This window comes from Muscardinus avellanarius, assembly GCF_963383645.1.
Source record: "Muscardinus avellanarius genome assembly, chromosome: 11".
NCBI classification, from domain to species: domain Eukaryota; kingdom Metazoa; phylum Chordata; class Mammalia; order Rodentia; family Gliridae; genus Muscardinus; species Muscardinus avellanarius.
The window spans coordinates 64,444,442-64,471,326 of record NC_137797.1 but is presented as its reverse complement, the minus strand read 5'-3'; the positions used below and the strand labels follow the sequence as shown (position 1 = coordinate 64,471,326).

At 43.4% G+C, this 26,885-nt stretch overlaps 1 protein-coding gene across 1 annotated transcript in view; it reads right to left on the bottom strand.

Moving 5' to 3' along the window:
- Positions 1-2,608: 2,608 nt before the first annotated feature.
- The window catches only part of CS (citrate synthase), a gene marked incomplete at its 3' end in the record, with an annotated part of 37,751 nt that continues 13,474 nt past the window's right edge, over positions 2,609-26,885 (bottom strand). Inside the window, exons 2-11 of the mRNA XM_080706277.1 lie at positions 22,873-22,923; positions 20,332-20,439; positions 19,577-19,642; positions 18,685-18,816; positions 18,251-18,439; positions 6,674-6,873; positions 5,930-6,059; positions 5,706-5,807; positions 4,481-4,690; positions 2,609-2,779 (exon numbers count right to left, since the gene is read on the bottom strand). Coding sequence (XP_080562403.1) covers positions 2,609-2,779; positions 4,481-4,690; positions 5,706-5,807; positions 5,930-6,059; positions 6,674-6,873; positions 18,251-18,439; positions 18,685-18,816; positions 19,577-19,642; positions 20,332-20,439; positions 22,873-22,923 — 1,359 coding nt within the window. The remainder of the gene's footprint in view (positions 2,780-4,480; positions 4,691-5,705; positions 5,808-5,929; positions 6,060-6,673; positions 6,874-18,250; positions 18,440-18,684; positions 18,817-19,576; positions 19,643-20,331; positions 20,440-22,872; positions 22,924-26,885) is intronic.

The window sequence follows — 26,885 nt, the reverse complement described above, 5'->3', positions numbered from 1 at the left end:
GGCAAGATTGTTCCCTAGCCTCTCCTCCACTCCCCGTTTATTCCCATTTCTCTTATTTATTTGATCGGGCTCTTGCTCTAGTTTGAGAGGAGTCTCTGTTCCTAACACCGTTCCCCTCAATTTCCCAGAAATTGGGCTTTTGAGAAAAGGCAGGGGAGCATGGAAATAAGGCATGCCTAGGAAAAGAAGCTTATCCTGAAGCTCTGGATGCCTGCAGTCTTTTTACACTCAACTAGAACCAGTGCCCTATCAGGGCACTTTAGATCTGACCAGGGGAAGACGACAATTTCTTGAAGACAAAATAGTTGAACTTTTCTTCTGGCATCTAAGTACTGGTTGGTAAATAACTTTTGCTTGCCTGAGACTCCTCAGGAGAAGACAATCTGTCCCCAGCATACAATCCATATTGCCTCAGTTTAAGAATATTTCTATGCTGCCTGGCGAGTAGAATGAGTTGTTGTCTCACCATCAGTGCCACAGGGCCAAGGAGAGAAAGAAAGCACTAAACAAAGTTGTCTTTGTACCTTAATTCTTCCACTTGGCCTGAGTTTTTATAAAATTTCAATAAATTGTGACAGTGTGAATTCACTTTTTGTATTTTTCCCCCCAGGGAAATAATGTAGTTATAGAAGAATAGAAAAAAAAAATTAAAAAAAAATCATTTTCCTTTCCTGTGGGAATAAAGGTATAAGGAGGCCTCTTGGACACAGTGTCCCTGCTAACTATAGTAGCACATTCTACATGCCAGGACCCACCCCCTTACCTATTTATAGCTTTCCCCCCCAGAAGGTCAGTTGCAGTGGTAGTGTCAGGACAGAGCCATCTGGTCTCAGACCTCCCATTATATCTGATGCCCTAAGGACCACTCACCACTTGTTATTTCACAGCCTCCTTAAGGAAAGCTGCAAAGAGGCGGCGGCACCGCCAACATACCGGAGTCCTCCAGCAGTGTCCTAGCACATTTGTCCTCTATTGGGTTCGTCCCTTTCACCCAGTGGGCTAGCCCACTTCTTGGATTAGTTACATAAGAACTCATGAGTTGTAAGGTCTCAGCTACAGTCTGTGAGTGTTCTCCATTACAGAAAAATGAGGAAGGATGGGGCCAAAGGTGAAGGACTTTCTAACCTTGAGGAAAGACAAATCTTTGGAAGTCTCACAGGGAGCCTTTCCTCTGAATGCATACAACTAAGGAAGGAAGTTGGCAAAAGATGCGTCAGATGTGCTTAAAGATAAAGGGATGCACAAAATCATTTATAATCTGCTAAGTCCAGGATCTTGCTAGTGATATTCCTTACCAGATAATATTCTTCTAGGCCTTATTTAATAGCAGGCTCAAACACTGTTAATAAAAACATTTATTTTTTATTTTATACAGAACAACCTGAAGTTGACTTGACAGTTACCCGGAGGTTTACAGTGTGTCCATCTCAACAGTGTGGTTCTGGGGTTTGGGGGTCCACACAAACACAGGCAGGAGTTCTGAGGGAAGAAGGGGGGCACAGCAGGAGTGTATCTCAATCCTTTCTCAAAGAAAAGGCAGTAAAGCATTCTGAGTCACTGAAAACCTGTGCAAACAGGGCTTTTAAAACAAACACTGTATTGTGAGTTCTTGGGGATAAGTCAAGAAAAAGACACTGATAAATAAAGGAACATTTTCGTGTGGCAGGGGATAAGGGGAAAGGGGAAGGCATTTTATTTCTCTCTTAAATGCCCCCGGCCCTAGGACCTGATATTTCAAAGAAGATCATTTCCAATCTTAAATAATAATTTCTGTTCTGAAAGAAATGCTGGTACCTGCAGGACCAGATCATGAAGGAACTGGTCATTCCTGAGCCCCTGTTCTAGAGGGTAGTGGCTTATGTTCTGTGGAAGTAGAAAGCTTAGTTCACATTGAGCACTGATAAAGCCAAATGACTGGGAAAGACCACAGATCAGACAGACCCTCCAAAAGAGGTCTACAGTAGAGACCAACAGGGGAAGGTCCAAAGTATCCTCAGCTTGAGGCACAGCAGGTATAGTCTGGAAGGAGGAGGTATTACAGTGGGAAACAGAACACTCCCAGACCTTAATTTAAATGGAATAATTTGAAAAAGAAATACTGGGTGCCAATCACAACAAATGCCATGCCTTTATGGTTACCTGGTTGCATAAAAAAAATTGCCAAAGCATGTCCAGCTATCCAATACTTTTTGTTGGGAGGTGTATGTGCATAGGTGAGGGGCATGGTACAGCTGACAATCCAACATGATTCCTATGGAAACAGAAGGGCAGAGTCCTGATTCTCTGCAACCTGCTTTGACCTGGGGAAAAGGAGCCAGATTTCACTCTAGAGACGGCAGGGGCCAAACCTAACCCATACTACATGCACGAGTCCTGGTTATCCTACAGCTGACGGGCAACTCATACCAGGCAGGAGAAGGGAGCTACTTATAGAAGAAGGGGTCACTTTCCATCTTTTAAAGTCTTAATTTATATTTTAACTTCAAACATTTTCAGTGCCTCAGATACAATTTAATCTTAAGCCTTTAAAGGCCCCCTGAAACAAAACAAAAATATACTTTTAAGCCTCCTCATCTTCTGGTAGTCAGTTTTCCCCCAGTCTCTAGTTTTACCCTGACTTAGAGTCCACAAACTTCATCAGACCATCTGTGCTCATGGACTTGGGTCTTTCTAGAGGGAAGCCTAAGGCTCGGCTCCAGATGAGCTGTGCCAGCACACCCAGTGCCCGAGACACCCCGAACAGGACCGTGTAGTAATTCATCTCCGTCATGCCGTAGTACTGTAAGGGAAAAGAGAAAATGGCTTTGTTAAAGGCCCAGAGGCAATAGCACATACAATTTCAAGATGATAGGAATCTGCCGGGTGTGGCAGCACACGCTTGTAATCCCAGCATTTGGGAGGCTGAGACAGGAGGATCACAGTTTGAAGACCCTCAGCTACTTAGTGAGGCCCTCTGCAACTTAGTGAAACCCTGTTGCAAAATCAAAAATGGGGCAGGGGGTGCAGTTCGGAGGTCGAATGCCCCTGAGTTACATCCCTAGAACTGCAAAAAATAAAAACAAAAACTATTTTGTTTATTTTAACAATAAAAATAATAGTTTCCCATTGAGATGTATGACTATAATGCACCAATAAAAATTTATTAAAAAAATAATAAACCAGGCATGGTGGCACATGCTTGTAATCCCCATGCTTGGGAGGTGGAGACAGGAATTGCGCAGGTTCAAAGCCAGTCTCACTGGCTTAAGAGACCCTGTTTCCAAATAAAAATATAAAAGATGACAGGCATCTTAGAAGTTAATTTCTCCCTTTTCTCCAAAGACTTAGTCCAGCCAGCTATTTATTTTTTTATTTACTTATTTTTTTGGTACTGGGGATGGAGCCTTTTCTATCTCTGGGCTATACTCCCAAACCTATTTTACACTTTATTTGGAAACAGGGTCTCACTAAGTTGCTAAGAGCCTCACTAAGTAGCTGAGGCTGGCTTTGAACCTATACAATCCTCTTGTCTTGGCCTCCCAAGCACTGGGATTATAAGCGTGTACCACCACGCCCAGCAGTCCAGTCAACTTTAAATAGAAATGACACTGGGAAAAGTATATCAACTGGCGTGGTTTTGCATGCTTGTAATCCAAGCTTTTGGTAGGCCGAGACAGAAGGATCGTTGGTTTGGAGACAGTCTCAGCTACTGTGAGGCCCTCTGCAACTTAGCAAGATCCTGTTTCAAAATAAAGAATAAAAAAATAGGGCCTTGCTGGGCGTGGTGGTGGTGGTGCACGCTTGTAATCCCTGTATTTGGGAGGCTGAAACAGGAGGATCACAGTTCCCGGCCAGTCTCAGCTACTACTTAGTGAGGGCCTCTGTAATTCAGTCAAACCATGTTTCAAAATAAAGAATAAAATACAGGACTGGAGATACAGCTTGGAGGTAGAATGCCCTGGGTTCCATTTCCAGTACAAAAAAAAAAAAAAAAAAAAAAAAAAAGGCCATGGGGTAGCTCAGAGGTAGAATGCCCTTGAGTTACATCCTCAGTAACCACACACACACAAAGTTAGGTCACTATCTGGGAGTGATGGTGCATGCTTGCAACTGGGATTCTTCTAAAGCAAGCCCAGTCTCCACCCTTTCCCTAGGCAACTTCATCAAAAAGCTTAGTGAAGAGCTGGGCATGGTGGTGTATGCTTGTAATCCCAGCATTCTGGAGGCTGAGACAGGAGGATTGTGGTTCTCGGACAGTCTCAGCTACTTAGGCCCTCCACAACTCAGTGAGACCCTGTTTCAAAACAAAGAATAAAAAACAGGGCTGGGGGGTGTAGCTCAGAGGTAGAATACCCCTGGGTTCCATCCTCAGTACCCCCCCACCAAAAAAAAGGCTCAGTGAGAGAGGAGGTATCAACTGCTCTAATCAGGGAGCTGATTTTGTACACTGAATAGGAGAATGTGGTAGAAATGAGAGGGAAGCAGGAAAGGAAGGACTCACCTGGAGTAGCACACCACTGTGAGCATCTACATTGGGCCAAGGATTCTTGGCCTTGCCTTGCTCTAAGAGGATATTGGGCACAATCTTGTACAGCTGAGCAACCAGCTTGAACATGGGGTCATTAGGCAGGTGTTTGAGAGCAAACTCTCGCTGACAGGAATATCGTGGATCAGTCTTCCTTAGTACTGCATGGCCATAGCCTGGGACAACCTGTAAAAGGTGAATAAAAAAAGACAATTGATTTTCTCAGGTAGAATTTTTTTCCCCTCTTTTTTGGCACTGGGGGTGGAACCCAGGGGCCTCCCACCTCTGGGCTATACTCTCAGATCTAGTTTATACTTTATTTGGAAGCAGAGTCTCACTAAGTTGCTGAGAGCCTCACTAAGTAGCTGAGGCTGGTTTCGAACCTGTGCGATCCTCCTGTCTCAGCCTCCCAAGCGCAGGGATTACAAGTATGCGCCACCATGCCCGGCCTCCAGCCCTATATCTTTAATTCTTACTATTATTATTATTTTTTTTTGGCAGGACTGAGGATGGAACCCAGGGGCATTCGACCTCCGAGCTACACCCCCTGCCCTATTTTTTATTCTTTAATTTGAAACAGGATCTCACTAAGTTGCGAAGGGCTTAAGTAGCTGAGGTTCATGGACAGCCTCAGCCCTAGTGAGGCCCTCTGCAACTCAGTGAGACCCTGTCTCAAAATATAGAATAAAAAATAGGGCAGGGGGTGTAGCTCGGAGGTCGAATGCCCCTGGTTTCCATCTCCAGACCCCCCCACCAAAAACGTTGAGTAGCCAGGTGTGGTGATGCACGCTTGTCACCCAGCATTTGAGAGGCTGAGACTGGAGGATTGTGGTTCGTGGACAGCCTCAGCTACTTAGTGAGGCCCTCCACAATTTAGTGAGACTCTGTTTCAAAATAAAGAATAAAATAGGGCAGGGGGTGTAGCTTGCAAGTTGAATGCCCTTGGGTTCCATCCCCAGACCTGCAAAAACAACAACAAAAAAACCCCCTAGGAATCGGTCTCATTTTTTTACTCTTTGTAGTTTTTGAAACAGGGTCTCACTGAGCTGCAAAGGACCTCACTAAGTAGCTGAGGTTGTCCACAAACTGTGATCCTTCAGTCTCTGCCTCACAAATGCTAGGATTACAAACATGCACTATCATGCCTGGCCTCTAACTCTTAATTCTCCCCAATTGCAGTATTTAGAACTTGGCAACTTACCCGTCCTGAATTGAGCGTGTTCCAGATGTAGTCTCGTAACTTTTCATCTGACACATCTTTGCCAACTTCCTTCTGTAGTTGTGTTAGCCAGACAAGCACTTCCTGTGGGTAAGGTTTGGAGGAAAAAAATGAATGTCAATACATATTTGAGGAGAAAATGCTAAGATCAGAAACAAAGCATAGGTAGGTATAAGAAAAACATCAAGCGAAACTAGAAGTCTTACCTGATTCGCCAGTCCATGCAGAGGCCCTGCCAGCCCATTCATGGCTGCTGCAAAGGACAGGTAAGGGTCCGAAAGAGCACTTCCTACCAAGTGGCTAGTATGGGCACTTACGTTGCCACCCTCATGGTCACTGTAAGTTAGAGAAAGACAAAGGGAGAAATAAAGGACAGATTATAGAAACAGACCTTGTTATTTTACTTGTCACATCCTAGCTTAGTTATGGCCTTATATCAGCCTATAGCCAGCCAGTTATACCTAAGCTATTGTAAAAAAGACACTCAAATCTCATTATCAGCTTTGATCACTAAGCCACAGAGCTGAAGCTGTTACTGGCTGATCACGCCTGTGTGCCCAGCGCCTCCAGAACTAGGGGTGGAACCCAGGGTCCTACCTATGCTAGGTAAATACTCTACCACTGAACTATCCCCAGTCCCCTCCTCTGACCTTTAATGACAATGGCCAGAAGAGGGAGCTCCTGGAAAGGTGAAGAACCACCTAATGATTGCAGCTAATTCCTTTTCCCAGCTAGAAGCACCATCTAGTTCCTAGCATGTTAAAATAATTTTGTCATGCCTTTTCACCTTCTTGGCCGAGCCCTTTCCTTGTCTTGTACCATGCCTTACATTATTTTCCATCTCCTTCATGTAGCTCTTGTTCACAGAAGATAAGAAAATTAAAGAGCTTTTGAAAAAACTTCCTACCAGTCCAGGAACCTGAAGGCCATGGTTGTTGGCTCTAGCTCACCTGTGGATGGTGAGGTATAAGCGCATGAGCTCAGTGAACTGAGCGTCGGTATAGCCTAACATGTTGGTGAAATTGTGGGACCAGTCCAGCTTAGAGTCAATGGCTCCAATACTGCTGCCTTCCCGGTAAAGATTCCGGTAGATCTTTGCTGCAACACAAGGTAGCTTTGCAATCAGATCCATGCAGTCTTCATAAACCAACTGATGAGAGAAGAGGAAGATGGAGGGGGGAGAAAAAAAATTACTAGTAATAAAGAAGAATTAAAAAAAGATGTTATCTGTTCTCCATAGGCTGAGCTATTTAGGTTACTGATTATATGCTGAGTGATTATATACTGAATATATTTCAAAGTATGGAATAATAACTTACTGAATAAGTTATTCTGACTTAGGCACTTTATAATATTATCTTATATGCACTAAAACGTTATTCCCAATTTTTTTTTTTTTTGTGTGTGTGGTACTGGGAATGGAACCCAGGGACATTCTACCTTTGAGCTATACCCCCAGCTCTATTTTTTATTCTTTTGAAACAAGGTCTCATTGTTTCAGCCACCCAAATGCTGCGATTACAAACGTGCACCACCATGCCTGGCTGTATTATTCCCAATTCTTACCATCCTACTAAATATAAAATCACTGTCATTTCAGATGATGAAACTGAGGCCTATTCAGTTAAACACCAAAGTCAGGACTGAACCCAGAAGTGCTTGTGAACTTTATTACTACACCATGATAAACATTTACTAAGACACAAGATTTGGTGGGGGCAGTGACACACCTGTAATCCTAGTACTTGGTAGGCTAAGACAGGAGGGATTGCAGGTATGAAGCCAACCTCGGCAACTTCATAAGACTGTTTCCTAATAAAAAACAGCATTAGGGGTGTAGACTGGAGGTAGGAAGATGCTGGGCTCCATCCACATACCACAAAAATAAATAAATAAACAAGACACAAGATTTGTTATGTATGTGTATAGTACTTGGGATTGAACTCGGGGCTTTGCACATGGTAATAAATAAAGTACTCTCCTGCTGAACCATTTCCTCAGGCATTTTCTTTTGTGCATGATATTTGAGATTGAAGCCAGGGGTATTATACCTCTGAGCTAAGTCCCCAGAACTATTTCTTATTTTTTGAAATAAGGTCATGCTGTGTTGCTGAGGGTCTGGCTAAATTGCCAAGGCTGGTCTTGAACCTATGATCCTCCTGTCTCAGCCTTGCAAGTACCTGGATTGTAGGTGTCCCCACCTTTAACAACACTCAGCCCTATTTTTTTGGGGGGACAGTGTATGGTGATGAAACCCAGGGGCATTCTACCTCTGAGCCACACCCCTATTTATTTATTTATTTATTTATTTATTTATTTATTTAGCGAGTCTGGGGATGGAACCCAGGGGCATTCGACCTCTGAGCTACACCCCCTGCCCTATTCTTTATTTTGAAATAGGGTCTCACCAAGTTGCAAAGGGCCTAAGTAGCTGAGGCTGTCTGCAAACCTGGATCCTCCTGTCTCAGCCTCCCAAATGCTGGGATTACAAATGTGCACCACCATTTCTGGCTTTATTCTTTTATTTTGAAACAGGTCTCACTGAGTTGGAAGGGCCTAAGCAAGGTGAGGCTGTCCATAAACCTCAATCCTCCTATGTCAGCCTCCCTAATGCTGGGGTTACAAGCATGTACCACTCACTGCACCTGGCTCTCCTATTTATTTTATTATTTTTATTTTTTGGTGGTACTGGGGTTCCTGGAAACCCTTCTACCTCTGGGCTATACTCCGAGACCTATTTTATATTTTTATTTTTTTTTTGTGGTACTAGGGGTGGAACCCAGAGGCTTTCTACCTCCGGGCTATACTCCCAGACCTTTTTTAATATTTTATTTGGAAACAGGGTCTCACTAAGTTGCTGAGAGCCTCACTAAGTAGTTGAGGCTGGCTTTGAACCTGCATGATCCTCCTGTTTCCACCTCCCCAAGTGCGGGGATTACAAGCGTGTGCGTGCGCCACCATGCCTGGTGTTCTATTTTTTTAAATCCTTTATTTTGAGATAGGGTCTCAATAAGTTGTGGAAGGCTTCACTAAATAGCTGAGGATGGCCTCCAATCTGTGATCCTCCTTTCTCACCCTCCCAAGTACAGAGATTACAAATCATTCTACTTCTGAACTACAACTCAGCCTCCTCCCCACTTTTTGTGGTACTGTGGTAGGAATCCAGGGGTATTCTACCTGAGCTACAACCCAGCCCTATTTTTTTTTGGGGGGGGGCGGGTTTGGGGATGGAACACAGGGGCATTTGACCTCCGAGATACACCCCCTGTCCTATTTTTTTTTCCTTTATTTTGAAACTAGGTCTCACTGAGTTGCAAAGGGTCTCACTAGATAGATAGATGCCAAGCACGGTGGTGCATGCTTGTAATCCCAGCATTCAGAAGGCTGAGACCAGAGGATCGCGGTTTGCAGCCAGCCTCAGCTACTTTGTGAGACCATTTGCAACTTAGTGGAACCCTGTTTCAAAATAAAGAATAAGCCACCATGCCCGGCTTTTTAAATCTCACTGAGTTGTAAAGGGCCTCATAAAGTAGGTGAGGCTGTCTGCGAACCATGATCCCCCTGTCTTAGCCTCCCAAATGCTGGGATTACAAGCATGCACCACCATGCTTGGCATCCATCTATCCATCATCCAATCATCCATCTATCATATCTATCTATCTATCTATCTATCTATCTATCTATCTATCTATCATCTATGCAGTACTGAGGATGGAACCCAGGGGCATTCTACCTCTGGGCTATACTCCCAGACCTATTTTATATTTTATTTGGAAACAGGGTCTCTTAAACCAGCTGAGACTGGCTTTGAACCTGCACGATCCTCCTGTCTCAGCTTCCCAAGCACAGGGATTACAAGCGTGCGCCATCAGGCCCAGCAGCCCTATTTTTTTATTCTTTGTTTTGAAACAGGGTCCCACTGAGTTGCAAAGGGCCTCACTAAGTAGCTGAGGCTGTCCATGAAGCATGATCCTGTCTCACCCTCCCAAATGCTGGGATTACAATTGTGTGCCACCACACCCAGCTTCCTATTTTATTTTGAAACAGCCATCTCACAAAGTTGTGGAGGGCCTTTGCTGAGGCTACCCAAGAACCTGCAATCCTATTCCAGCCTCCCTAGTACTGATATTATGCTGTACCACCAAACCTGGCTAGCAATTTTTTTTCTTTTTTGTGGTTTAGGGATAGAAATCATCATCGTCGTCGTTGTCATCATCACAGTACTGGGGACTGAACTCAGGGGCATTCTACTTTTGAGCTACACCCCCAACCCTATTTTTTATTCTTTTCTTTTTTTTTTTTTTTTTTTTTTTTGGCGGGTCTGGGATGGAACCCAGGGGCATTCGACCTCCAAGCTACACTCCTGCCCTATTTTTTATTTTGAAACTGGGTCTCACTGAGTTGCAGAGGGCCTCACTAGGTAGCTGAGGCTGGCCTTGAACTTTCAATCCTCCTGTCTCAGCCTCCCAAGTTCTGGGATTATAAGCTTGCCACCACCCTGGGCCATTTTTTGTTTAGAAACAAAGGTCTTAATAGGTTGAATCTTACTACATGCTAAGGCTGTCTTTGAACTTGTTATCCTCCCATTTTAGCCTCCAAAGTACAGTGATTAAAGGTGTGTACCACTATACAGGGCCTTAACAAACTTCATTTTAATATGAAAATCTATGTAAAGTCTCTCTGGGTCTTTAGAGTGTGGTATGGTGGTGCATGCCTATAATCTAAGTACTTGGAAGTCCAAGGCAGGAGAAGCATAGGCTCAAGACCAGCCTCAGCAACTAGAGAGACTCTGTTTCAAGATAACAAAACAGACCAAGCTTAGCCAGGCATGGTGGCGCACGCTAGTAATCCCCGCGCTTGGGAGGCTGAGACAGGAGGATCCCACAGGTTCGAAGCCAGCCTCAGCTACTTATTGAGACTGTTTCCAAATAAAATATAAAATAGGTCTGGGAGTATATCCCAGATAGAAAGCCTCTAGGTACCACCACCACCACAACAACAAAAAAAACCCAAAAACAAATAAAAAACAGGCCAAGCTTTATGGCCCATGCTTGTAATCTTGGTACTTGGGAGGCTGCAGGAGGATCATAGTTTGTGGACAGCCTCAGCTAGAGAGGCCCTTTGCAACTCAGTGAGGCATGTTTCAAAATAAAGAATGAAAGGAGCTGGGCCTGGTGACGCAGGCTTGTAATCCTAGCAGCTGGGAGGAGGGAACCTGAGGATTCAAGGATAGCCTCAGCTACTTAGTGAGGCCCTGTTTCAAAATAAAGAATAAAAAATAGGACTGGGGGTGTGGATCGGAGGTAGAACGCCCCGGGGTTCTAGTACTAGTATTACAAATGTGCGCCACCAGGTCTGGCCTGCCTTGAACTTTCAATCATTCTGCCTCAGCCTCCTGTAGCTGGAATTATAGTACATGACCTTGCCCAGCTTTGAAATACATGTATATTTCAATACAGTTATCCTTGGACAAATATCACAAAGAAATGCTGAAGGGACAGTCAAGCAATGGCTGTATACTGAAATGTAGGCAATAGCAGGTAGAAAGTACAGGACTGACAGTAGTAGCTGGGTGTGATGGTGTATGCCTGTAATCAGTGTTTGGGAGGCTGAGATAGAATTGCAGGTTCAAGGACAAGCGCAGCAATTTAGTAAAGCTCTCAGCAACTTAGTGAGACCCTGTTTCACAAAAAGAATAAAAATAGGACTGGGACGTACGCAGAATGCCTCTGGGTCAATCCCCAGTACCACAAATAAAATAAATAAATAAATAAATAAATAAATAAAAATAAAAAGTTTGAGGCCAGATTTAACAACTTGATGAGACTCTGTTTCAAACCAAACAAGCTGGGCACTACTTGGGAGTCTGAGACAGGAGGAACACAAGTTGGAGGCCAGCCTCAACTACTTTGTGTGAAACTCTGTTTCACACTAAAAGAATAAAATTAGAAGCTGGGCATGGTGGTGCACACTTGTACTTATAATCCCAGCATTTGGGAGGCTGAGACCGGAGGATCACGGTTCGGGGATAGCCTCAGCTACTTTGTGAGGTCCTCTGCAACTCAGCGAGACCCTTGTTTCAAAATAAAGAATAAGCTGGGCGTGGTGGTGCACGCTTGTAATCCCCGCGCTTGGGAGGCTGAGACAGGAGGATCACACAGGTTCGAAGCCAGCCTCAGCAACTTAGTGAGGCTCTCAGCAACTTAGTGAGACCCTGTTTCCAAATAAAATATAAAATGGGTCTGGGAGTATAACCCGGAGGTAGAAAGCCTCTGGGTTCCACCCCTAGTACCACCAAAAAAAAAAAAAAAAAAAAAAAAAGAATAAGCCGGGCGTTGTGCAACACGCTTATAATCCCCGCGCTTGGGAGGCTGAGACAGGAGGATCTTGTAGGTTTGAAGCCAGCTGTGTTGGCTTAAGAGACCCTGTTTCCAAATTAAAAGAAAAAAGTATAAAATAGGTCTGGGAGTGTAGCCTGGAGGTAGAAGGGTTTCCAGGAACCCCAGTACCACCCAGAAAAAAAAAAAAAAAAAAAAAAAAAGGGCAGGGGGTGTAGCTTGGAGGTCAAATGCCTTTGGGTTCCACCCCCAGACCCGCAAAAAAAATTAAATAAATTGCCAGGCATTGTGGCGCAAGCTTGTAATCCCCACGCTTGGGAGGCTGAGACAGGAGGATCGCATGGGTTCGAAACCAGCCTCAGCTACTTAGTGAGGCTCTCAGCAACTTAGTGAGACCCTATTTCCAAATAAAATATAAAAAAGGTCTGGGAGTATAGCCCGGAGGTACAAAGCTTCTGGGTTCCACCCTGAGTACCACCCCCCAAAGAAAATTTAAATAAATTTAAAAAATAAAATAAAAAAAAAGAATAAAAATAGGACTGGGAAATAGAATGCCCCTGGGTCCAATCCTGAGTACTGGAAAATAAAAAAAATTAGAGGCCAGCCTCAGCTACTTAGTGAGATCTTCTGTCACTTAATGAGATGGTTTCAAAATAAAGAATAAAAAAATAGGGGTGGAAGCTGGGTGTGGTTGCACATACATGTAATCCCAGTACATGGGAGGCTGAGACATAAAGATCTGACAGGTTCAAAGCCAGCCTTAGCATTCGGGAGGCTGAGACCAGAGGATTGCAGTTCACGGACAGCTTCAGCTACTACTTAGGCCCTCTGCAACTTAGTGAGACCATGTTTCAAAATAAAAAATAAAACATGGCAGGGGGTGTAGCTCAGAGGCTGAATGCTCCTGGGGTTCCATCCCCAGACCCCCCCCACAAATATATATATATATAAAATAAGAAAAATAAAGTAAAAAAGAAAACAAATAGCACATTTTATATGGTCTACTGTACCTGATGATGTGTGGTTTTATAAATGCTTTAAATGTTTATGAATATTTACCATTTTTGTTGTTCTTATCCCATCCCCAAAATCCATCCAGATTAATATCAATTTCAAACCTTCCTTCTTGACAACAAGAGCAAACAAAATTCTCAATTATTACCATCATTACTATTACTACTTTATTTTTTGTTGTACTGGGAATTGAAACCAGAGGTGTTCTACTTCCAAGCTACACTTCTAGCCCTTTTTAAATTTTTGTTTGAAAACAGTGTCTCCCTAGGTTGCTGAGAGTTTCTAAGGGTCTCGAACCTGTAATCATCCTGTCTCAGCCTCCCAAGTACTTGGATAATATGCTTGTGCTACCACAACTGGCATTATTTTTTTGAGACTGAGTACCACTATGTTGTCTAGACTTGTTTCAAACACCTAGACTCAAATTGTCTTCCTAACTCTCTACTAAATAACTAGGACTATAAGCATGCACTACAATGCAAGTTTTGTAAAATTCTCTAAACTGACCTGGCAAATACTGACTAATCAAACAAAGCACAATTTGCCAGACTCCAAAGAATTTCATCAGACCAATGTATCATGCTATTTTGTGTCTTGCATCATAATGAACTCTTTGAGGCTTTCCTGGTACTTGAAATCTCAGGTTAAAAATCAATTAATAATGGCCGGGCGTGGTGGCGCATGCTTGTAATCCCTGTGCTTGGGAGGCTGAGACAGGAGGATCGCATGGGTTCGAAGCCAGCCTCAGCTACTTAGTGAGACCCTGTTTCCAAATAAAATATAAAAAAGGTCTGGGAGTATAGCCCGGAGGTAGAAAGCCTCTGGGTTCCACCCCTAGTACCACTAAAAAAAAAAAAAAAAAAAAAAAAAAAAAAAAAAAAAAAAAAAAAATTAATGGCCAGGAGTGGTGGTGCATGCTTGTAATCTAAGTACTTGGGAGGCTAAAGCAGAGGGATGGAAGGTTCCAGACAAGCCTAGTGAAACTCTAAGAAAATCTGCAAGACCATTTCAAAAAATAAAGCAGAGCCGGGCGTGGTGGCGCACACTTGTAATCCCAGCATTTGGGAAGCTGAGATTGGAGGATCACAGTTCACAGACAGCCTCAGCTACTTAAGTGAGGCTCTGCAACTCAGTGAGACCTGGTTTTAAAATAAAGAATAAAAAACAGGGCTGGGGGTGTAGCTCGGAGGTAGAATGCTCCAGGACTCCATCCCCAGTATTGCATTAAAGAAAGAAAGAAAGAAAGAAAGAAAGAAAGAAAGAAAGAAAGAAAGAAAGAAAGAAAGAAAGAAAGAAAAGGGGCTTTGGGTGTATCTCAGAGATAGAATGCCCCTTGGTTCAATTCCCGGTACCAAAGGTGGAGAAAGAGGAGGAGGAGGAAAAAGAAGAGGAGGGGAGAGAGGAAGAGGAAGAAGAAAGAAGAGGAGGAAGGTCTCTGAAGCTAAGGTGAGATTGCAACCCTTAAGTCACATTCTTTTCAATGTCCCGGTAGTCCTGTATACATACCTCTACTGCAATTTATCTTTAAAACACACACACACACACACACACACACACACACACACACACACACACAATCAAGTCCATAATCTTGGTAACAGAAATCATGCTTTCTTGGTGATCATTTGTTTTTATTTTATTACTTTGATTTGGTACTAGGATTGAACCCAGAGACACTCTACCTCTAAGATACATACCCAGTCCTATTTTATTTTTTAAATTTTGAAACAGGGTCTTGCTAGGTTGATGAGAATTTTACTACCTGCTGTCCTCAAACCTGCAATACTGTCTCAGCCTCCCAAGTACAGAGATTACAAGTGCACACCACCACATCTGGCTTACTTTTTTATTTTCAAACAGGGTCAGCCAGGTGTGGTGGCACACGCTTGTAATCCCAGCATTTGGGATGCTGAGATGGGAATATCACGGTTTAAGGACAGCCTCAGCTACTACTTAATGAGGCCCTCTGCAACTCAGTGAGACCCTGTTTCAAAATAAAGAATAAAAAATACAGCTGGAAGGCCGGACGTGGTGGTGCATGCTTGTAATCCCCGCGCTTGGGAGGCTGAGACAGGAGGATCACACAGGTTCGAAGCCAGCCTTAGCTATATAGTGAGGTTCTCAGCAACTTAGTGAGATCCTGTTTAATAAAATATAAGATATAATAAAATATAAAAAATTAGGTCTGGGAGTATAGCCCGGAGGTAGAAAGCCTCTAGGCCCCACCCCCAGTACCACCACCACCACCACCACCACCACCACCACCACACACACACACACACACACACACACACACACACACACACACACACACAAATGCTGGGGATGTAGCTCAGAGGTAGAATGCCCCTGGGTTCCATTGCCAGTACCGAAGGAAACAAAACAAAACTACCAGGGTTTCACTAAATTGCTGAGGCTGGCCTCCAACCTGTGATCGTCCTAGCTCAGCCTCCCAAGTACTGGGATTACATGTGTGCTCAGCCATGTCAGGTTTATGTTTGTAATATTAATGACAGATGATAGACACAAAGCTTACAATGAAATCTTTTTTCCCCCCATTTTCCCACTCCCCTTTGTTTCTTTCCTTTTACAGTACTGGGGATTAAGCCCCCCACCCCAAACAGGGTCTAAATTGTTGAGGCTGGTCTCGAACCTGCAATCCCAGTACTTGTGAGGTTGAGACAGGAGGATCGCAGGTTCTAGGACAGCATCAGCAAGTAGTGAGACTCTCATCAACCTAGTGAGACCCTATTTCAGGGTGTAGCTCAAAGGTAGAATGCCTCTGGGTTCAATCCCCAGTAAACACAGATACACACTCACATACACCCTCCCAAACTGGGCTTGGAGGTACACACTTGTAATCCCAGTACTTGGGAGAGCCTGTTTCCAATAAAATATAAAAACAGGTCTGGGAAGCCGAGTGTGGTGGAGCATGCTTGTAATCCCAGCATTTGGGAGGCTGAGACTGGAGGATCTTGGACAGCCTCAGAACTTAGTGAGACCCTGTCTCAAAATAATGAATAAAAAATAGGGCAGGGGGTGTAGCTCATAGGTAGAATGCCCCTGGGTTCCACCCCCAGACCAAAAAAAAAAAAAAAAAAAAAAAAAAAAAAAAGGGAGTATAGCCCAGAGGTAGAAACTCCTGGGTTCTATCCCTAGTATCACACACACACACACACACACACACACACACACACACGCCTCCCAAATACTGGGATTATAGACATGGGTTATAAAGTGGCATTACAGGTATATGCAACGGCTCTCAGCTGTTTTCCTTTTCTTTGATGCTGGGGACTGAATCCATGGCCTTGAGCATGTTAAGTACATATATATATATTTTTTTTTTTGCGGGTTTGGGGATGGAACCCAGGGGCATCTGACCTCCGAGCCACACCCCCAATCCTAATTTAGTACATATATTCTTTTTTTTTTTTTTTTGCGGGTTTGGGGATGGAACCCAGGGGCATTTGACCTCCGAGCTACACCCAACCCTAATTTTTATTCTTTTTTGTTTTTTTGGTGGTACTGGGGTTCCTGGATGTTGGGAGCCATTAAGGCCTTCCCTTAGATTGGTGTCTCTGACTCAGCTGACTGTCCTTCACCCAGAGTCAACAAGGTTTGGGTTTATGGAAAGTTCAAAGATGTCTGTGACATGAGGGTATTGATAGGCCCATCTGTAATGTGTGTGTTTTGTATTAGTCTTTTATTTGTGTGTGTGTGGTACTGGGGGTGGAACCCAGGGGCTTTCTACCTCCGGGCTATACTCCCAGACCTATTTTCTATTTTATTTGGAAACAGGGTCTCATTAAGTTGCTGAGAGCCTCACTAAGTAGCTAAGGCTGGCTTCGAACCTGTGCGATCCTCCTGTCTCAGCCTCCCAAGCGCGGGGATTACAAGTGTGCGCCACCACGCCCGGCCATGTATTAGTCTTTATTGTATTCTGGTGGTGGTAGCACGAGAATGTTGATTGACCTGTAGCTGTGTATAAATACCTCTGGAAAAACAAGGCCGGCATTGGCAAAATAAAGATGAGATTGACCCAGATGTTGCACTGGCCAGGAGTGTCAGTGCAATAGAGAATACTGACCCAGGCATAGTCATCGATCCGTAAGAAATATTGACCCACGAACAGTGGTCGACCAGTAGAGATAGCAGGCTGGAGGCTCCCCCACGTTAGAATTTAAAATTCTCCATCCTCACGGTTCACTTCAGAACCCGTACTCTTGCTGGCTGGCACGGGCACCTGGAAGCCTTTCTACCTCCGGGCTACACTCCCAGACCTTTTTTTTTTTTTTTTAAATATTTTTTAAAATTCTGAAACAGGGTCTCTTAAGCCAGCGCAGCTGGCTTCAAACCTGCATGATCCTCCTGTCTCCGCCTCCCAAGTGCGGGAATTACAAGTGTGAGCCACCACGCCCGGCTTATTTAATTTTTTTTTTTTTTTTGCAGGTCTGGGGGTGGAACCCAGAGGCATCTGACCTCCGAGCTACATCCCCTGCCCAATTTTTTATTCTTTTTTTTTTTTTTTTGGTGGTACTGGGGTTCCTTGAAGCCCTTCTACCTCCGGGCTACACTCCCAGACCTATTTTTACATTTTTATTTGGAAACAGGGTCTCCTAAGCCAGCGCGCGCGGCTGGCTTCGAACCTGCATGATCCTCCTGGCTCTGCCTTCCAAGCGCGGGGATTACAAGCGTACGTCACCATGCCCGGCTTATTCTTTATTTTGAAACAGGGTCTCACTGAGTTGCAGAGAGCCTCACTAAGTAGCTGAGGCTGTCTGTGAACCGCAATCCTCTGGTCTCAGCCTCCCAAATGCTGGGATTACAAGCATGTGCCACCACGCCCAGCTTCGGCTTATTCTTTTATTTTGGAACAGGATCTCACTAAGTTGCAGAGGGCCTCACTAAGTAGCTGAGGCTGTCTGTGAACTGCGATCCTCCAGTCTCAGCCTCCCAAATGCTGGATTACAAGTGTGCACCACCATGCCCGGCTAAGTACATATATTCTAATAATGAACTATACCCTCCTCCCAGACCCCCAAAATTTGTTAGTCAGATTCTTGTGTAAGCCAGGGAAGTATTCTTTTTAGAAATCCTACAATCTCTGTTCTCCCTTCACACTCAACTCCTCTGAATCCTATCACACACCAATCACCAACCCAAATTTCTTACCTCCCAGTACTTAGTTCGATTAACACCCTCTGCATATGCCCGGGCAAAGTTGCTTTCACTGTTGAGCGCTGTAATGGCTGCACTGAGTTGAGACATAGGGTGCAGATTGGTGGGAAAATTGTCTAGCATGGTGACAACGTGAGAAGGCAGAGCTGCCCTCTTTGCCCACTCTTTTGAGAGCCAAGATACCTGTGGAAAATGAGATAATGTTCATACACCAGCAAGAAAAAGTAAGAAGAAAAGTTTAGAAGACAGTCATACCTAAGCTAAAAAAGAATCAAAGAATATTCAATTCATTCCATTTATACTTTGCTGAATCCTTCCCCTCACAGTACATCTCTATAAACTAGTACCCACATGTAGATCAGGACTAAGGGTCTAAGACACAGAAAGACAGAGAAGGGGACTAGGAGAGCTAATTCCTTCAGCTTTACCTGTTCCTCTGTGGGGATCTGTCCAGTTACCAGCAGCCAAAATAAGCCCTCAGGCAGGGGTTCTTCCCCACCCTTAGCCTTAGGCAACAGTTTCTGGCATTCAGGGATACTATGGCCTCGGAATCGGATGCCCTTGAGGGAGAAGAGTGAGAATTACAAGTCAAGTTTATCAGTCTATAAGTCATATAACTGAACGGTCCTACATCTCATTATCGGTCCTACATCTCATTATCGGTCCTACAACTCATATAAGACTTTTTTCCCCCTTTTTTGCGGGTCTGGAAATGGAAATGCGCGTGCGTGTATGTGTCTGGTGCTAGGGATTTGAACTGAGAGGCATTTATCTCTGACCTAAACCCCCAGCCCTATTTATTTATTATTCTGAAACAAGATCTTGCTAAGTTGCTCAGATCCTTGTTAAACTGCTGCTGGCTTCAAACCTGCTTTCCTCCTGTCTCAGTCGCTCAAATACTGGGACCACAGGTGTATGCCATGATGCCCAGCTTAGAACTCTTAAAGCTTCAATCTTTACATACTTAATGATGCCCCCCCCCCTTTTTGTGGCACTGGGGATTGAACCCAGGGACATTCTACCTTCGAGCTATAGCCCAGCCTTATTTTTATTCTTTATTTTTTGAAACAGAGAGAGTCTCACTGAGCTGCAAGAGGCCTAAGTAACTGAGGCTGTCCGTGAACCTCCTGTTTCAGCCTCCCAAATGCTGGGATTATAAATATGCACCACCATGCCCTGCTCCTTACTGCTCTTTTGTGCTTTTATTCTGCACTTTGATATATTAAAAGAAAAACTTATTCTTCAGTTTTCCATAAATAACTATTTTCTACATTCCAAAATATGAAATAGGGATTGTACCTTGGTGACTGACAGTCTTACCTCATCAGGATCCAGAACTGATGTTTCATAAACCAATCCCTTCATGCCTCTCATGCCACCGTACATCTAAAGAAAAAGAAGAAAAAGAAAAGTGACCAGAAGTCACAATTCTTCAGGCTGGAGCCTGTCACAAACTTCATGGAACCTCAGAGAGGAAATGTATTCTCTGACTTCCAAGACTTCACTTGAGGAAACAAGATTTCTAGGCAATTAACTTACTAAAGAAATTTTGTAGAGTGCTAGTGCTAGAAGTAAGTTTTCTAAGTTGAGAAATTTTCTTTAACGTTTCTGTCTCTGTTTTCTTCCTTCTTTTATTGTATTTTATTTTTTCTTCCCTTTACTCTTACTCTCACCCAGATGCCCAGAATGGTATTACAGGGGAAGAGGAAGAAGACTGATAACCAAAAACTACTGTTGAATTATCATCCAAGTTGTTTAAATTCCCAAAGCTGTGGAAAAAAGCCATTCTAAAGCTGTTCTAGAGGGCCTACTTGGGTATGGTTTAACTGGATGGTCAAGATAGCATCAAACTGAAGACAGAGAATGCTGGTCCCAGAGGCTGAGTGGTTAGAAACAGATCAGAAGCTATACTCAGTTTAGGCTCAAGTATTATAACTGTAGAAAAGAACAATCTAATCCCTAATGAACACCATATGCTTCATCATTTTCTTATATGGAATAAAATGCATTTGAATAATCAGTGAAGAGTACTTTTATTGAAGCATGTAAGATTACTTTCCCAGTCAATATCTTACCATGTCCACAGTGATCTGGCCAACCACCGTCTTGCCATGTTGCTGCCTGAAGGCCTTAATTCTGGCCTGTTCCTTAGGGATCAGGTTGGCCAAGACATCTTTCAAATTCTACAAACAAAAGAAGGGTTAAGTGATAGTCAAGTTTATGAGATTTCCATCAAGGTAAGTATGTGAAGACTGACTTTTTTTTTTGCAATAAAGGGATTGAACCCAGGGACATTCTATCTCCGAGCTAAATCCCTAGCCTGATTTTATTTCTTTATTTAAAAACAAGCTCTCACTAAGTTGTGAAGGTCCTCCATTCGCTGCCGAGGCTGGCTTTGAACCTGTGATGCTCTTGTCTCAGCCTCTCAAGTACTGGGATTAAAAGCATACGCCATGCTGGGCATGGTGGCACAGGCTTGTAATCCCTGTGCTTGGGAGGCGGAAACAGGAGGATCACCCAGGTTCTGGCTTAAGAGACCCTGTTTCCAAATAAAGAAAAGTATAGCCCGGAGGTAGAAGGATTTCCAGGAACCCTAGTACCAAAAAAAAAAAAAAAAAAAAAAAAAAACCAAAAAAAAAAAAAAAAAAACCAAAAAAAAAAAAAAACCAAAAAAAAAAAAAAAAAAAAAGCGTCACCACACCTGGATTCCAGCCCTATTTCTTATTCTTTTTTTGAAACAGGGCCTTACTAAGTAGCTGAGGCTTGGCCACAAACCTGCAATCCTCATGTTTCAGCCTCCCAAGTACTGGGATTATAGGCATGCACCATCATACCTGGTTAAGACTGATTATTAATATTTGCCTTTTTTTCTTCTTTTTTTGTAGTACTGGGGATGGAACCCAGGGGCATTCTGCCTCCGAGCTACACCCCCAGCCCTATTTTTTAGTCTTTATTTTTTTTATTATTATTATTTTTGGTGGTACTGGGGATGGAACCCAGGGGCCTTCTACCTCTGGGCTACATTCCCAGACCTATTTTATATTTTATTTTGGAAACAGGGTCTCTTAAACCAGCTGAGGCTGGCTTCCAACCTGTGCGATCCTCCTGTCTCAGCCTCCCAAAAGTTAGTCTTTATTTTGAAACCCTGTTTCATTGAGTTGCAAAGAGCTTCAATAAATAGCTGAAGCTGTCTTTGAGCCGGGCGTGGTGGCGCATGCTTGTAATCCCAGCATTCGGGAGGCTAAGACCTGGAGGATCGCGGTTCGCGGACAGCCTCAGCTACTTAGTGAGGCCCTCTGCAACTCAGTGAGACCCGGTTTCAAAATAATGAATAAAAAATAAGGCAGGGGGTGTAGCTCAGAGGTCAAATGCCCCTGGGTTCCATCCCCAGACCCGCAAAAAAAAAAAAAAAAAAAGCTAAAGCTGTCTTTGAACAGTGATCCTCCAGTCTCAGCCTCCCAAATGCAGGAATTATAAGCAATGCGCCACCACGCCCAGCTCTGGCTTTTTCTATTTGATAGGGAAGTCTGGTCAACCATTTTGTGTAAATGAGGGTAAACAATTAGGTATGGGGAAGAGAATGGAAGTTATTTAATGGGTAGAGTTTCATTTTGGGGAGATGAAAAAGTTCTGGAGATGGATGGTATGTTGCACAATGATGTGAATGTATTTGTCACCATTGAGCTACACGTTTAAAAATGATTAAAAGCCGGGCGTGGTGACGCATGCTTGTAATCCCAGCATTCAGGAGGCTAAGACCAGAGGATCGCGGCAGATAGCCTCATCTACTTAGGCCCTCTGCAACTTAGTGAGACCCTGTTCCAAAGTAAAGAATAAAAATTAGGGCAGGGGTGTAGCTTAGAGGTCGAATGCCCCTGGGTTCCATCCCCCCCCACACACACACACAAAAAGGCATGGTGGCACACGCTTGTAATCCCAGCATTTGGGAGGCTGAGACTGGAGGATCGCGGTTCGTGGGCAGCCTAAGCTACTTAGTGAGGACCTCCGCAATTTAGTCAGGCCCTGTTTCAAAATAAAGAATAAAAAATAGGGCAGGTGTAGCTCAGAGGCTAATGCCCCTGTGTTCCATCCCCAGACCCGCAAAAAAAGAAAAAGAAAAAAAAAAAAACCAAAAAAAAACAAAAAAAAACCCCCCCAAAAACTAGGTAAAAATATTTGCTATTCTCTTTCCTTATACCACTGAACAAATTACTTCTTAAAATAGCATTAGAAATAATAATAGCAAGCCGGGCGTGGTGGCGCATGCTTGTAATCCCAGCATTTGGGAGGCTGAGACTGGAGGATCACGGTTCGCGGACAGCCTCAGCTACTTAGTGAGGCCCTCTGCAACTCAGTGAGACCTGGTTTCAAAATAAAGAATAAAAAAATAGGGCAGGGGGTGTAGCTTGGAGGTTGAATGCCCCTGGGTTCCATCCCCAGACCCGCAAAAAAAAAAAAAAAAAAAAAAAAAAAAAAAAAAAAAAAAAAAAAAGAAATAATAATAGCAATGGTATTAATAATAGATACTTTGAGAAGACTCAGGATAATAAGAAGCCAAGTGGTTGCCATACACCTGATCTAAGGGGTCAGGGTCAATGTTCTTTTTCAAACCTTACCGTGGAAGAAGCACTGGCATGCCGGGCAGCAAGAACCAGACAGGATGCATTCTGCAAAGAAAAAAATTTTCTCAATGTAACACCTCTCTCTCCTTTGTATTAACAAGGAATTACAGTGACTAGACTTCTTATCTTAGCCTCTTAGGACAGTAGGACATAAGAAAGCTGTAAAAGACCACAAACAGCTCAGAAAGAATCAACAGTCTAGCAATGGAAGCAGGTTTAACTCTTCTTGTATAGTTTCACTAGCATTCTTTTTTTTTTTGGTAGTGGGGCTTGAACCCAGGTGAATTCTCCCTCCATGCTACATCCCCATTACTATTTTTTTATTATTTATTTATTTATTCATTTATTTTTGTGGTACTGGCTTTTAAATTTTTACAGTACTTAACTGTACATGGAACCCAGGGGCATTCTACTTCTTTTTTTTTTTTTTGCGGGTCTGGGGATGGAACCCAGGGGCACTTGACCTCCGGGCTACACCCCCTGCCCTATTTTTTTATTCTTTATTTTGAAACCGGGTCTCACTGAGTTGCAGAGGGCTTCACTAAGTAGCGAGGCTGTCCGCGAACCGCGATCCTCTGATCTCAGCCTCCCGAATGCTGGGATTACAAGCGTGCGCCACCACGCCCGGCTGGCATTCTACTTCTGAGCTATACCCTCAGCCCTATTTTTTATTTTGAAACAGGGTCTCACTGAGTTGCAAAGAGCCTCCTGTCTCAGCCTCCCAAATACTGGGATTACAAGCATGCGCCACGTCTGGCTGGTACTGGAGATTGAACCCAGAGGTATTCTACCTTCAAGCTACACCTCCAGCCCTATTTTTTATTCTTTATTTTGAAACAAGATCTCATTAAGTTGCAGAGGACCTCACTAAGTAGCTGAGGCTGGCCTTGAACATGTGATTCTGTCTCAGATTCTCAAGTACTGAGGTTACCAAATGTGTGCCACCACCCCCAGCTTCACTAGCATTTACTAAAGAGCTCTTCTCATCATTTGGGATTAGGGAAGGGCTATTACTAAAGTATGCAGTCCATCCAATCTGTCAATACTTCTGAAGTAACCCACAGAAATCTGTAACCAATTATTTAATGCTGCTGGTAAGATCTCTTTAGCATTTAGTCTTCTGGCAACACTAAACCTCTCCAGTCTACCAGAGCCCACAGGCAGAGGGCAGTCTTTCACAATAGTACTGCTAACCCTTCTGGAAAAAGGATAAAAGACAGAACATCTACAAAGAAGCAAAGGACAGAAAACTACTTAAGAACATCCTTGTAAACTAAAAAACTAGAAAATGTTCTAAAATAGTACCAAGAGAAAATTAGGGTTAAAACAGGGTTTGCAGCTGGGTATGGAGGCACACACTTGTAATCCCAATACTTGGGAGTCTAAGACAGGAGGATCCAGGTTCACAGCCAGCCTCAGCAACTTGGGAGACCCTGTTTCAAGATAAAAATTTAAAAAAGCCTGCCGTGGTGGCACACACTTGTAATCCTAACATTCAAGAAGCTGAGACAGGAGGATCACTGTTGGCAGAGAGCCTCAGCTACTTAGGCCCCTTGCAACTCACAAATAAACAATGGGAGTGTAACTCCAAGGTAGAATGCCCTGTTCTATCCCTGATACCCCCCCAAAAAAAGTGTGTTTCTTAAAGAATTAATCCAGAGATACGAATGTGGATTCCCTTGTATGTGCCAGGCTGAATTTTATAATCAGCATCAACAGCGCTCTCTTTCAGACAAACACACACACACACACACACACACACACACACACACCTAATCTAAAGGTAAAATGAGAAAGCAAATGGCAACCTAATAAATACACCTATAATACTAAAGATGAAACATCTTTTTTTCTCCTTTAACTTGCACAATCCTCTTGTTTCAGCCTCCCAAGAGCTGGGATTACAAACATGTGCTACCACGCCTGGCAGAAACAAACTTTTTAACTGTGGCAGGTTCTCTGACATGGCAGTTTTCTTTTGTTTTTACAGAGGCTACAAAGAACAGATCATCTAAGAAAAAAGAAGTTGAAGCCAGGTATGGTGGCACACACCTATAACGCTAGCAACTGGAAGGATGAGATAGGAGGATTACAACGTTGAGGCTAGCCTGAGCAACTCAGTGAGATCCTGTCTAAAAACTAAAAAACAAAAACAAAAAACAAGAGCTAGGATATGACTCAGTGCTGGATTACTTGCCTAGCATATGTATGGAACTTTGGTTTAATTCCCAGTACTGTCTCCACAAAAAAATTAAATCTCTTTCTGTAATGATAATCTTTTTTTTTTTTGTGTGTGTGTGGTATTGGGGATGGAACCCAGGGGTATTCTACCTCCAAAAAATATATATATATTTTTTGTGTGTGGGTCTAGGGATGGAATCCCTAGATTCTTTATTTTGAAACAGGGTCTCACTGAGTTGCAGAGGGCCTAAGGAGCTGAGGCTGTCTGCGAACTGCGATCCTCTAGTCTCAGCCTCCCAAATGCTGGGATTACAAACGTGCGCCACCACACCCGGCACCAGCCCTATTTTTTATTCTTTTTTTTATTTATTTTTGAAACAGGGTCTCACTGGGTTGCAAAGGGCTTCACTAAGTAGCAGAGGCTGTCCCCAAACTGAGATCCTCCTGTCTCAATTTACTAAATGCTGGGATTACAAGTGGTGGCTCAGGCTTGTAATCCCTGCACTTGGGAGGTGGAGACAGGAGGATCGTGCAGGTTTGAAGCCAGCGCAGCTGGCTTTAAGTGACTATTAAAAAAAAAAAAAAAAAAAAAGCTATGGGAGTGTAGCCCTGAGATAGAAGGGCTTCCAAGAATCCCAGTACCACACACAAAAAAAGACACAGTCTCACTAAATTGCAGAGAACCTCATTAAAGAAGCTGAGCCTTATAATCCCTGTGCTGTGCTTGGGAGGCAGAGACAGGAGGATCCCCGCAGGTTTGAAGCCAGCCTTGCTGGCTTAAGAGACCGTTTCCAAATTAAAAAAAAAAAAAAAAAAAAGTATAAAATAGGTCTGGGAGTGTAGCCCGGAGGTAGAAGGGTTTTCCAGGAACCCCGGTATCCCCCCCCACACACACACAAAAGAAGCTGAGGCTTGACACACATCAAATACCATATATGTATATATACACTATATATGAAATGAGATACTATGAGGTGGGTGTAGTGATGCATGCCTATAATCCCAGTTCTTGGGAGGCTAAGACAGGAGGATTTCAGGTTTGAGACCAGCCTCAGCAACTTGCAAGTAACCTTGTAAGACCATTAAAAAAAAAAAAAAAGCCAGATATGGTGGCAAAAGTTTGTAATCTGAAGTAGGCTAAGACAGGAGGATCACAATTTGTAGACAGCCTCAGGTACTTAATGAGGCCCACTACAACTCAGTGAGACTGTTTCAAAATAAAGAATAAGCCAGGTATGGTGGTGTATGCTTGTAATCCCATATTTGAGTTCCCGGCCAGCCTCAGCTACTTAGTGAGGCCCTCTGGAACTTAAGAGAGACCCTTTTCAAGTTAAAAAAAAAAAAAAAAAAAAAAAGCCACTGTGTTCCATCCTCAGCACTGCAATAAATAAATAAGCAAATAAATAAATAATGGTCTAGGGGGCAAAACTCAGAAGTAGAATGCCCCAGCGGGGCATGGTGCCACATGTTTATAATCCTAGTACTTAGGAGGCTGATACAGGAGGATTGCACGGGTTTGAAGCCAGCCTCAGCTACTCAGGCTCTCAGCAACTTAGTGAGACCCTGTTTCCAAATAAAAATATAAACAGGGCTGGGAATGTAGCCTGGAGGTAGAAGGCCCCTGGGTTCCATTCCCAGTACCACAAAAAATAATAAAAAAAAAGTAAAATGCCCCTGGGTTCGATCTCTAATACAAAAAACAAAACAAAACAACAACAAAAAAAAACACAAACCCACAAACAAATGCATTCACGATGTATTCAAATCTTTACTTATTTATTAGTACCAGGGGTTGGACCCAGGGGCATTTTATCTCCCAGCTACAC